This window comes from Nicotiana tomentosiformis, chromosome 3 (genome assembly GCF_000390325.3).
Source record: "Nicotiana tomentosiformis chromosome 3, ASM39032v3, whole genome shotgun sequence".
Classification (NCBI taxonomy): domain Eukaryota; kingdom Viridiplantae; phylum Streptophyta; class Magnoliopsida; order Solanales; family Solanaceae; genus Nicotiana; species Nicotiana tomentosiformis.
This window is the reverse complement of record NC_090814.1, coordinates 142,001,579-142,014,869: the sequence shown is the minus strand read 5'-3', so window position 1 is coordinate 142,014,869 and position 13,291 is coordinate 142,001,579. Positions and strand designations below refer to the sequence as shown.

Genomic DNA, 13,291 nt, shown 5'->3' with positions numbered 1-13,291 from the left:
TCAGTTGGAAATTCTAAATTTTTTCAATATAATTCTGCTACATTTTAAGCTACGTCACTTGCAATTCAAAACTAACCATTCAACCTAATATGTGTCACAATTACTCAAACAATTGAACACAACCCATCAAATATCAAACTACCAATCTATACAACACTTTCAAACAAGTCTAAACACATTTATTATAACACACTACAGTATAAAAACTTCAACCAAATGACATTCAAGTCTAAAACACATAATCCAAGTGTAAACCCAACCAAGCCGAAACTAATAAAGTCTAAATTCATATTACATTCAAAATTACTGCAGATCATCGTCGGTTTCAGTCTCCTCATTGATAGATTCTTCCATCCTAGGTTGTTTTCCATGATTTGCCATGAATGTCCGCATCATATTTATTGTTTCTCGGGCATTACCCCATTATTGAGACAATTTATTAATTTGCGTCCGCATTGTCTCAATTTCTCCGGGTGAAGCAGAAGCACCACTAAACAATGCAGCTGGACGACAGCTTCACTCCAAAGCCCGTAGACTCTACCTTTATTTATTTTCATGAGAAATAAAAATAATATATTTAAATGAGCAAGAGAAGAAACATACAACTTGTGCAAAATAATATTAAAACGAAGTCATATCTAAAAAATTACTAAAATATTTTTTACCTTTATTTACTTCATCGACTGCATGTGTCTATATCGAAGTCATATCTTCGGCCGTCGGCTGAGAATCGGGCTGCATTTGTTGCCACTCCTCCATTATTTTGTGATACCCTTCCTGAAATGTTGTTGACAAACATTATATAAATGAATTAATCTTAACCAAGAATAAAGGTAGTATTGTTAGAATCTTACATATGTCTCCGATGTACGCGGTTTGACCCATACTTCTCTTGTACCATCATTATTCTTTTTCTTCTTATGTGTCTCCTCAAAGACGGTAGCACGAGATGTTTCCCTCATGTACCTTTTCCTTTCAAAATAAAAAATATGAGTTTACTACTTGAATCTCATATAAGTAAATCTAAGTAAAATTTTATAAATAACTTATCAATCTCAATTGACGGGCCGCAAGACTGATTGAACCTCCGATGGGCAACGAGCCACCCTTATTGGAGGCTCTATTTGCCTTCGCCTTTTCACTCATATGCTTCCATTCTTCGGTATTCCACTTCGCCAATAGTTGATTCCATATATCTTGACGCAACCACAAAGGCCCGCTCTCACCTTTCCGAGCAATAACGTAGTATCTTTAATCTTGTTCTGAGCTCTCTTCTCGAAATTTTCATTCACAAAATTTTCATATTGAGTCTGCCATACACACTTAGTCTGCAATTAAAATAAATATTATTTAAATTATATTTATTTGTACCTTAAATTGAAACCACATATTCAATCTGATTTGGTATGGAATCTCTCTCCAGGAATTCCACGGCTCATGAAAAAATGGCTTCATATCTTTCACAACCATATGTGTGGCCTAAAAAGATGGCAAAACATACACTATATGTAAAATAAATATTCGTTAAATATATGTAGGTCTCTATTATAATAATTAAAATTCAAAGAATTACTTACCCATCCTCATGGGGTACGATAATCAATCGATGCATATGATCGTACTGTACAGTCCCACCAGTATACTGTCTCAGTGGAAATGAAAACAATGCTTAGTCTAATGTAAGGAAAGGAGACAATGCCTAGTCTCATGCAAGAAAATGAGACAATGCTTAGTCTCTAGCAAGGAAAGGCAATTCTTAGCCTTATACAATGTGAGGGTAGTGCCTAGCCCTATGCAAGGAGTGAAGACAATGCTTAGCCTCTGGCAGGAAAAGGAGACCGCACTTAGCCTCTGGCAAAGAAGGCGGTGCTTAGCCTTATGCAAGGCGAGGGCAGTGCATAGCCCTATGCAAGGAGTGGAGACAATGCTTAGTCTCATGCAATGAAAGGCAACAGTTAGCCTTATGCATTGGCGAGGGCAGTGTTTAGCCCTATACAAAGAGTGGAGACAATGCTTGGTCTAATGTAAGGAAAGGAGACAATGCCTAGTCTCATGCAAGAAAATGAGGCAATGCCTAGTATCTGACAAGGAAAGGCAATGCTTAGCCTTATACAAGGTGAGGGAGGTGCATAGCCCTATGCAAAGAGTGAAGACAATGCTTAGTCTCATGCAGGAAAAGGATACAACGCTTATCCTCTGGCAAAGAAGGTAGTGCTTAGCCTTACGCAAGGTGAGGGCAGTGCCTAACCCTATGTAAGGAATGGAGACAATGCTTATTCTCATGCAAAGAAAGGCAACGTTTAGCTTTATGCAATGGTGAGGGCAGTGTTTAGCCCTATGCAAAAAGTGGAGACAACGCTTAGTCTCATGCAAGGAAAGGAGACAATGTTTAGTCTCATGCAAAGAAATGAGACAATACTTAGTCTCTAGCAAGGAAAGGCAATGCTTAGCCTTATACAAGGTGAGGGCGGTGCCTAGCCCAATGCAAAGAGTGCAAACAATACTTAGTCTCATGCAGGGAAAAGAGACAGTGCTTAGCCTCTGGCAAAGAAGGCAATGCTTAGCCTTATGCAAGGTGAGGTAGTGCATAGCCCTATGCAAGGAGTGGAGACAATGCTTAGTCTCATGCAAAGAAAGGCAACGTTTAGCCTTATGCAATGGTGATGGTAGTGTTTAGCCTTATGCAAAGAGTGGAGACAATGCTTGGTCTAATGTAAGGAAAGGAGACAATGCCTAGTCTCGTGCAAGGAAAGGAGACAATGCTTAGTCTCTGGCAAGGAAAGACAATGCTTAGCCTTATACAAGGTGAGGGTGGTGCTGTGATGACCCAAAATGAGCAGCACTAGTAGATGGGGATGCAGCCGCCTGAGATCCCCCAATATCAAGTCTAGAAATACTAGAAGTAGATGATGATGAAGGCACAAAAGATGGACCATCATGCCCGCCCTAGGATGAAATCAATGGCGAGCCATCATGCTGACTAGCAAGGAAACGAGGAATCAAAGGTGGAAAATTAGGCGTGGGCATAAATTTTATAGTAGTGGAGGCCAAGGCTGAACCACCCTCGATTTGCATGAAATAATACTATAATGTGCTAGCCGGGGGGGGTCTGAAAAACTCAGGTGGCAATACATTTGTTGACTGAGAAGGGCAAGGAAAACTAGGAGGATGACTCATTCTAGGCATGTGTGGAGGAATGTGATCACTCGTGGATGGCAAAGTATTTTTCTTCTGATTTAATCAACTTTAATTTTACAATCATTTACTTCACTATTGTTAAAATCATACTAGCTACATCACATTTCATAAGTTTACTCACGAGCTTCATTGTTATCAAACAAAAGAAATAGTCGTAATTAACAGTTATTTAAACTATTTCAGCATATAAAAATTAAAGAATTCAAATAGAATATAAAGATTAAGGCATTTAATTTAAAGAGCATAATTGTTTAATATAATCTAAAAGAAATTCAAATATTTGAGATCTACAATAACAATTATACAAAAAAAACTTTGACTAATCTACAACAACAATTTAATAATTTAATGGATGAAAATGATAATAGATTTCAATTAAGCTTAATTCCATGAAAGTCAAAAGATAACTAAAAAGTTAGAAGCAGGACATATTGTCAAAAGTAGTCAACTAGCACTAAGAGTTTTAATAAATTCTTCATAGTTTCTCCTCTTAAACTTAGTACCCTCCCCGAATAATCAAATGAGATTAATTGCTATATATGTAACAACTCTAAAAATTAGTTAGCAAGATTATTTAGTAAAATTATCCCTAACTTGGTAATGTTATCCCCAAATTAGTAGGTAATATATCAACATATAACTTTAATTTAGCAACATATAACTCTAAATTACCAACATATAAGTTTAACATATAACCCTAAATTACCAACATATAACTCTAAATTACCAACACATAACTTTAATTTAGCTACTAACAATAGTTATAGATTTACTTTAGCTAATACCAATCAATTTTTACAACCAAACAAGGAGCAATTAAACAAAATTAGTGTATTTAAAAAAAAATAACAAAGGAGGGTGAGGGAAACCTACCTAGCAGCGGAGGGTTATCGACGGAGTTTTAGCGGGGGCGACGTCGCCGGTGATGGCAACGGAGGGATATAGGGGAGGTTTGAGTGTGTGAGAGAGAAGAGAGAAAAGAGGGAAAGAAAAAAGAAAGGGGTCGGGGGGGAGGTTAAAATTATATTCCGACCGAATCGGTTGGAAACAAGATCAAACAGTCAAACCGAATTGGTCGCTAATAGCTTCGCGTTATTTTCCACCAAATTTTGCTACGGACATGGACATAATATCTGTCGTAATTATTATTAAATATTGAAAAAATATATTTTATGCGATTTTCGACCAATTCCATCAGAAATTTTCGACTACTTTTTCTGGTCGAAATATTTCAGTCGGAAATTGGCCGTTTTTAGTAGTAATACAAAGAATTTAGTCACATATAACCAAGCAATTATATTCTTAATTGTTAAATATATAAGATAAGATATAATTAAATAATTATTACAATTTTAAAAAGAAGAAGACTGTTTTAACGTTATATAATTGACAAACTAAAGAATAAATTGTATAGCGTGAAGCATTCGTGAGAACTGGAATGTAAGAGACAAATAGTCATGCGAATAGAAGTGTACATTGGGAGAACGTCTCATCTATTGATATGTAAGCTATACAAGACTTCTATCACCTTATGATTGTTCTAAGAAGTGTAAAGGTTGTTCATTTTGAGGTTAATTTAAACGTCAAATGGCCAAATATACTCCTTTAATCGTTTGACACCTATTTGAGAGAATAGAACATTCACAAAGAGAATTGTATAAGTTTAGAATTGATATCACAAATTATTCAAATTAACAAGATAAAAACTAACTACTTCTAGTGTCTACAACAACAACAACAATCCAGTATAATCGTGGGATTAGGGGAGAGTAATATGTAAGAATACCTTACCCCTACTTTTAGGTAGAGAGACTATTTTCGATAGACCCTCGGCTCTCTCCCTTCAAGAACTCTCCAACTTGCTCTTTGGTGACTTGAACTCACAACCTCTTGGTTGGAAGTGGAGGCCAGCAGAGCAACCCGCTCTTGGGATTGATTATTAAATTGAGATATAATAACAATAACAACAACCCAGTATAATTCCACTAGTGAAGTCTGAGAAGGGTAGTGTGTACGCAGACCTTACCCCTATCTTGGGGTAGAGAGACTTTTTTCAGCACACCCTCGGCATCCTTATATATATATATTTTTATACCTTTAATTTAATGATAATAATATATACTATATTTATTGATATAAACATCAAAGTCGAATAACAATTAGCGAAAAAGGTGAGGAAAAAAATAAAGAAAAAGAAAGGAAGAGCGAGGGGGGTGGGTGTGAAGAGGGGCTATATTAGATCTTGTTGCCGCATTGTCTTCTCTGCGCCAGCCAAGACCTATAGTTCAGTATTATTTTTATTTTTCTTGTATTTTTTTCTTTTATATTTTCTTTCTAATTTTGCCCAATAATTCCGAGTTTTGATCTATCCTTAGGACCTTCTTTTTATATGAGTTAGTAGGGTTAGAAAAAGGTGTGGATCCATCCTAGAAACATCAAATCTCAAAAATTAGGGTTTCCCACCTTTGTTCATCGCGCCAGTTCCCCACCTATTATACATCTATACATACATATATTTCTCTATTTGTGATTTGTAGATCTTTTGATTTTTTGTTTTATCATTGTTTGATCCTTTTAATATCACAAATCGGTCAAGGCAATTGTGCGTAATTTTTTTGTAATCGGTCAATTGTCGGTTTGTTTAATTTGGGGACTTTTTGATCAATTTCGTTTTTATCATATTCGGCGCTGGGTTGGGTTTCTCCTTGATATTATAATATTGTTAGGGCTTTTATTTGATTTAATATGGATAAAAAGAAGGCAGTGGCACCGCTTGTATGCCATGGGCATTCTCGGCCCGTCGTTGATCTGTTCTACAGCCCAATCACTCCTGATGGATTCTTCCTAATCAGTGCCAGCAAGGGTAATTCTTTTGATAATTTTATGCCTTTTGGTAGTTGTGGTAACTGGTAACATATTGTAGCATTGAGTGAATTTGACATAAGTGCGTTACATTGTCTTGATCAAACATTTTCCGGACAATCATGAATGAGCCGTTTGATTCTAAAGTGTGGTTACATATACTAGTATATTATATAGTATGTTCGTTGCCTTTCGTGTGTGTGTGCGTGTATGTGGGGGTGTTTTGGACCTAATAGAGTAGTATCAAATTTAGGTGTTTTTGGTTAACTTTAATTCATGTGTTTGCTTAGAGATTAGGAGAAATACCAAGAAGCAGGAATCTAAGAAAAGCCTAAAAGAGATTATTATTCTATCTAAAGGAATTTCTATCGTCTTAGAATTCAGAAGGAAAATTTCGAAAATGTCTGTCTGTTATCAAGTCTAAGTGGTTGCTTTGAAATGCAAACTTGATTTACTTGCAGATGTTGTCAAACTCTCGAAATATAAACCTTAATGCTTTTATCGGCATTCAATTCTATAAAAAAATTACTCAGTGCGACGGTACTAAGGTAGGTGCGGGCATGGCATACATTATCATCTTAAGTATGTATGGCTAGTGTTTATACCAAATCTTCTAATTGTTGGTGAATCGAATGATGGGTATTCTGCAGCGCATGGTATTACATGTTGTCAATAGCCTTTGGATTTTATTCCTAGTAATTGTCAGTGATCAGGCAAACCATTTTGTGTATGCCTACTTTTTCCACTTTATTTGTGAGCAGAATGGTAGGTGAACCCGCATCTGATTTCTCAATAGCCTCAGATTTTTCACGACCAGTCTCAGGAGTTCAACCAAAAGAACCAAAAAAAAAATCAACTAAGATATTCTTGTTACAGTCTAACCGAAAAAGATTTTTTCCTGTTGCTCTTTTTCGTGATTTCGTCTAATATATGTTCATTCACTGCAATTATTATTCGTGCCGTGATTATTTGTTTTAACTTCTGAAATATTCCGGTCATGTAGATTCTACGCCAATGTTGAGAAATGGAGAAACTGGGGATTGGATTGGAACATTTGAAGGGCATAAAGGAGCTGTGTGGAGTTGTTGTCTGGATAAACATGCTCTCCGTGCTGCATCTGCATCTGCCGATTTCAGCGCGTATGTTATCTAGCGGCGTCATTTCATACTTTGGAATAACCATTTAAGCGACCATATTTATACGCTGACATCTGTCATTATAGAAGTGATGTAGAACAATAGAAGTGCTATTGTAGCATGTGTATTACTGGCCAACTTAGCATGTCATTAGTTAAAACAGGTTTAATAGCTAATCTAATAGCAGACACAGTAGAATCTTGCTCATCCTTTTTTAGAATTTTCCTTTGCTATATATATTATCCTTTTGTTTCTGTATGGTGTTTTATATTGGTTGTTTTCAGGAAATTGTGGGATGCATTGACTGGAGATGTTTTACATTCATTTGACCACAAGCACATAGTTCGAGCATGTGCCTTTTCAGAGGTACAATTACAATCATTTTTCCTTTATTGTATTATAGTTCCTTCAGGTTAGAGATTAGAACTTCACTTAAAGTCATAGTAACCAAGTTGTGACAATGGAAACTCTTCTTATTTATTAGTTTAGAATGTCTGTGTTTGGGAGGGAACTCACTGGCACTATGGGATTGCAGATGTAACGTCGCCTCAAAGGATTGAGCTATGAAGCCTGTGACTGTCTCCTGTATTAAGATATGGATTTTTAACAAAATACTGTGAATGTAACAGATATCCTTGTAGAAACCCAATTTTAGTTGAACGATTACATTAAATCCCATGTTCCAGTTGTAGTCCTATCCTTCTCAGGTTTTCTCATTTGTGGTAATGCTCGTAAACTCACAATTGACTCCAAAATCGTTGTTGATTGTTTCAACGAAAATAAAGAAGCCCCTAAAATTACCCGTACTAGATCAGCTTAGGGGTTTGATAGAACATCTCATTTTAAGATTAGTGTATGTGCTAACTTGCGCAGGGGCGGAGCTATGAAGCCTGTGACTGTCTCCTGTATTAAGATATGAATTTTTAACAAAATACTGTGAATGTAACAGATATCCTTATAGAAACCCAATTTTAGTTGAACAATTACATTAAATCCCATGTTCCAGTTGTAGTCCTATCCTTCTCAGTTTTTTTCATTTGTGGTAATTCTCGTAAACTCACAATTGACTCCAAAATCGTTGTTGATTGTTTCAACGAAAATAAAGAAGCCCCTAAAATTACCCGTACTAGATCAACTTGAGGGTTTGATAGAACATCTCATTTTAAAATTAGTGTCTGTTGTCACTGACCTATTAGTTTGGGAAGGGGTTTTGATTGATCAAAAGAAGAATCTACTTCAACCGATATGCCCTTAGGCACGGCCATACATAACATAGAAATCACACTTGGAAAGGGCGGAAACTGATTGCAAAAGAGGGGAAATCGGCCACATTAAAATTACCTTCTGGAGAGGTCCGTTTGATATCCAAAAACTGCTCAGCAACACTATTGTTTATTTTTCTTCTTCTCGAGCCGAGGGTCTTTCGAAAACAGCCTCTCTACCCCTCTGGGGTAGGGGTAAGGTCTGTGTACACTCTACCCTCCCCAGACCCCACTTGTGGATTATACTGTGTTGTTGTTGTTGTTGATGATGATGTTGTCTGTGCTAACTTGCGTAGGGGCGGATCTACCTTTCCCCAAGCAGTGTTACGTAACACCACTTGGTCGAATTATTTTTACTAAATAAGTATATATAATTAAAATCCAACAACGGACAATAGTATAATTTAATAAAGTGACACCACTTGACAAAAACAGTTGTGTAGCTCAACCGGTTAGGTGCTTCAATTTTCTTGAAGATGTCACTAGTTCGAATCCTGGTAGCTTCATTTTTGTTTTAAATTTTGTGTGCCTCATCTAGAGATAAAAAGTATGTCGAGGTTTAAACCATTGACCTTAAAGCATTAATATTACACTAAACCAATAGATCAAGAGTCACATTTGCATATTTTATGGAGCAATAATTATCTGACTTATATTATAAGTTGGGCTATTTTCCTCTTTCATCTTCTTTCTCAGCTTTGAAAAATTGATTAAGAACAATTTACAGAATCGAATGAATGGTAGGTTTTTGTGTGATTACTAATTACTTGGTGTTCTATATATAAAAAAGTATTTGGTATTATTTCTAATGAGGTTATGTTGGGTACATTCCAAAAAATAAAAATTCATATCTATTAATATAATTGAGTTGTGTTTAATAAAAATAATTTGAATTATATTTTTTAAGTATACTGTTATAGTGAATTATTATTTGTTTATTGTTTAAAATTGTGACGCAGTTTATGAAAAATCCTGCGTACGCCACTGAACTTGCGTGCACCTCGACTATTAAACCGGGAATATTTTACCTCCCACTAGTAATTCTTTCAACCAAGGCTTGGACATATTGCTAGAAATCACTTGTCATCTTTAGCCTCTGCTAGGATATAAATCTTGGTCTCCAATGGATTTCATTCCTCATTGATCGCTAGGCCACATCCTTGGGTGCTAATAGAAAACCTCCTTGTTTTAGCCTAAGAAAAATAAAAAGCAGTGAATGCCAAATTCAATTACTGTTGAGTCATGAGACGCTGCTTCCATTGGATTACAAAGTTTTTTTGCAGTGTTAAAAGAATATACATTGTCTAAGGTTCTGAGTATTCTTCTGTATTCAATCTCTTGTGTTTTGATAGTTTATTTGAACTACTATTGTGTCATGACTTTGTAGGATACACATCTGTTACTCACTGGTGGTTTTGAAAAAATTCTTCGGATATATGATCTAAACCGACTCGATGCACCTCCAAGGGAAATTGACAGCTCTCCTGGTTCAGTTAGGACAGTTGCTTGGTTACACAGTGATCAAACTTTATTGAGTTCCTCCGGTGATGCAGGTGGATTGAGGTAGACCTGCTGAGTTTGTTAACTCTGGTTGTACTGTTTTGTTCATTTCATTCTTCTTCTGGTTGTATTATTCACGTCGGTTACTTAAAGTTATCGAGTAACTCTTCATGCCTTGTTAAATCTAGCGTTGCATTGATCAAAGCTCAAATGCTTAATAGATTGGATGCCATTTTGTTAGCCTGTAGGTCTCTTGGATTTGTATCTTGGCTTATTGCAAAATTACCGGATAGCTATAAAGGCCCCACACATATGGTTCATATTTCTGTCATGAACTTTCTCTTTCCCTGTGTACGAGTCCCTGGGCTGCAAGGGAATGCTAATTTCTTTCCCAACTTTCCTGCATCACTCTGTTCGCTATCTTAATTTTGATTGAATTCATGTAACCTAGGTTATGGGATGTGAGGAGTGGCAAAGTTGTTCAAACCCTTGAAACCAAGTTTCCTGTAACGAGTGCTGAAGTAAGTCAGGATGGTCGATACATAACAACAGCTGATGGTTCCTCTGTCAAGTTTTGGGATGCTAACCAGTGAGTATTATCTTTCATTCTTACTGACAAAAAAAAAGATGTAAATACGGAATTTTTCCATGGCTTACATTGCTTTTTAATCTTTTTTTCTAAAACAGCTTTGGATTGGTGAAGAGCTATGACCTGCCCTGCAAAGTTGAATCTGCTTCATTGGAACCAAAGTTTGGTAATAGGTTCATTGCTGGAGGAGAAGATATGTGGGTTCATGTCTTTGATTTTCACACTGGAGAGGAAATTGGTAGGTGCTGTGGGTTCGTAAATGTTTAGAAATTTAGTTGCTTTGTAGTCCTGTTTATATATGCTCTGATCATTGTCTTTGTTTATGTGTTCCCTTTTACCAGTGATTTTTCCAGAATTTGCTTGTTCTTAACTTAACTAGGGTTTATGCTTTTTCTTATACGTAGTTGGTTCAAGCTTTAACCATATTCTATATCCTATTTTTCTACAACATAGGATGCAACAAGGGACACCATGGTCCTGTGCACTGTTTGCGGTTCTCTCCAGGAGGTGAATCCTATGCCTCAGGATCTGAAGATGGGACTATCAGAATATGGCAGCTTGGGCCACTTGGTCAGAATGAGGACAACTCCACAGCAAACGGGTCTATTGCAAATGCCAAGGATGACATGGGTGAGGTGACCCAAAAGATTGAGGAGTTGGATGTTTCAGAAACAAAGAAGACTGAAGAGACGCAGATTGATGGTGCGGTGGAGAAGGCTGCTGATGCCTGATTAGGAATTTAAGGGTTTTGTATGGTTTTGCCTCTTGGAAAGCTGTGACTGGCTTGACTTCTGAGGTTTTTGTTTATGAAATAAAATTAAGCTTTTAAAAAGTGCTACGTATTGTTTGCTTGGCTGTGTGTTCACCTATCATTGTTTATTATCTTTGGTGTGGTTCTCTCTGCAGTTCTCTTCTCAGGTTTCTGTCGTCCTTGGACTTGAAATTGCTTTTAGAAACGGGTAGGAGGTCCGAGCCAGAATATCCAGACCTAGTACATTAATAAGAAAAAGTAACACTGACAAGGCTATAACTCAAGGACACTATAAGCTTTAAATGCAGCGTTGTGCCTGTTTGTTTTAGTGAGCGACAGATTTGATACGTAATGATTTATCTTCGTGCATTGCTTGGATTTGAGATTCAACTATCTTTGGTAAAGAAACGTTCTCTGCTAAATAGTGTAATTATTATCTTACTGGCAACCCTCGTCTGTTTGTTTGGGGAAGAGTGGTTGGGAATCTGTAGTTTTGTAACCTAGGTTGGGGAGCTTTTAAGGGGGGTTGGTTTTTTCTAATGTCAATTGGGTTTGGTCAGGGTAATTTATTTGGGCAAAAATGATAATTTAGAAAATTAAGTGGAAGTTGAACGATTTTGTGGTTAGAAAAATAAGTTTGATCATTTTCCTCTAATTGTACTATAAGTTGAGCGATATTCTGTGTTGATGTAATTAACCCTGTTTAGGGGAATGAGGATAAACTTTCAAGTTTGATACACTGTCAAATAGTTAAAAATGTCTCTTTTACTTTAAAATGTCTAAATACAGTTATAAATATCTGCAATGCAGAATATGTCTAACTGTAGACGAAATCAAATTGCTAGAATGCACATCACAGAATAGTGCAAAGAGCTTCCTGCGAGATAAAAAAAGAAAGTATAAGCAATTTAGTAAAACATGAACAAGAAATAGAGATAGAGAGAAGGAAGATATTTTCTTTTTCAATTGTGTGTATTTTCCTAATGCCACTATATAGGTATGAAAAGTGAAGGAAAATATGTCATTGAATATGTCATTAAGCATTTAAGATGGAGATCATGGAAGAAGATAATGGAATAAGAGTAGACATCCACCATAATTTAATTTTCTTATAACACTCCCCCTTGGATGTCCATAGATAATGTACCTCGTTAAAACCTTATAAGGAAAAAACACTATGGGAAAAAAATCTCAGTGAAGGAAAAAAAGTACACATATTAAGAAATACGCATTTTGGTTGCCTCGTTAAAAACCTTGCAAGGAAAACCCTGTGGACAAAACCTTATAAGGGAAAAAGAGTACAACACGTATTAACTCCCCCTGATGAGAGCATCAATTCACATCCCTGAGCCTTCGCATCCCACACTTGTACACTAGTTTCTTGAAGGTTGACGGCGGTAGAGATTGGTGAACAAATAAGCCATATTATTATTTGAACGAATCTGTTGCACATTGATATCACCATTCTTTTGAAGATCATGTGTGAAAAATAACTTTGGTGAAATGTGCTTTGTCCTATCTCCTTTTATGAATCCTCTCTTCAATTGGGCTATGCATGCTGCATTGTCTTCATACAAAATTGTACGTAGTTTGTCATACTTCAAACCACATTTGTCTCTAATACGATGTATTATAGACCTCAATCATACACATTCTCGACTTGCTTCATGAATAACAATTATCTCAGCAATGATTAGATGAAGTAGCCATGATTGATTGCTTAGTCGATCGCCAAGATATGGCAGTGCCTCCACATATAAACATATAGCTTGTTTGAGATCAGCCTTGTGTGGATCAGATAAATACCCAGCATCGGCATAACCAACAAGATCGGGACTGCAATCATTGCCATAAAATAATCACATATCGGTAGTTTCTTTTACTGTCGTATGTGTTTGATTCCATTCCAATGTCTCCTTGTAGGAGCAAAGCTATATCTTGCTAAGACATTAACTGAAAAAGTTATGTCAGGCCTTGAAGTGTTAGCAAGATA

At 36.4% G+C, this 13,291-nt stretch overlaps 1 protein-coding gene across 1 annotated transcript; it reads left to right on the top strand.

Annotated features, from left to right (window-relative positions):
- The first annotated feature begins 5,417 nt into the window (after window positions 1-5,417).
- On the top strand, window positions 5,418-11,398 carry LOC104097621 (uncharacterized). The gene is made up of 7 exons (XM_009604217.4): window positions 5,418-6,061; window positions 7,064-7,199; window positions 7,481-7,562; window positions 9,846-10,021; window positions 10,410-10,547; window positions 10,646-10,785; window positions 11,001-11,398. Exons 1-7 carry the CDS (start codon window positions 5,944-5,946, stop codon window positions 11,276-11,278), a joined length of 1,068 nt encoding a protein of 355 aa, XP_009602512.1. The 5' UTR covers window positions 5,418-5,943; the 3' UTR covers window positions 11,279-11,398.
- Window positions 11,399-13,291: the final 1,893 nt, after the last annotated feature.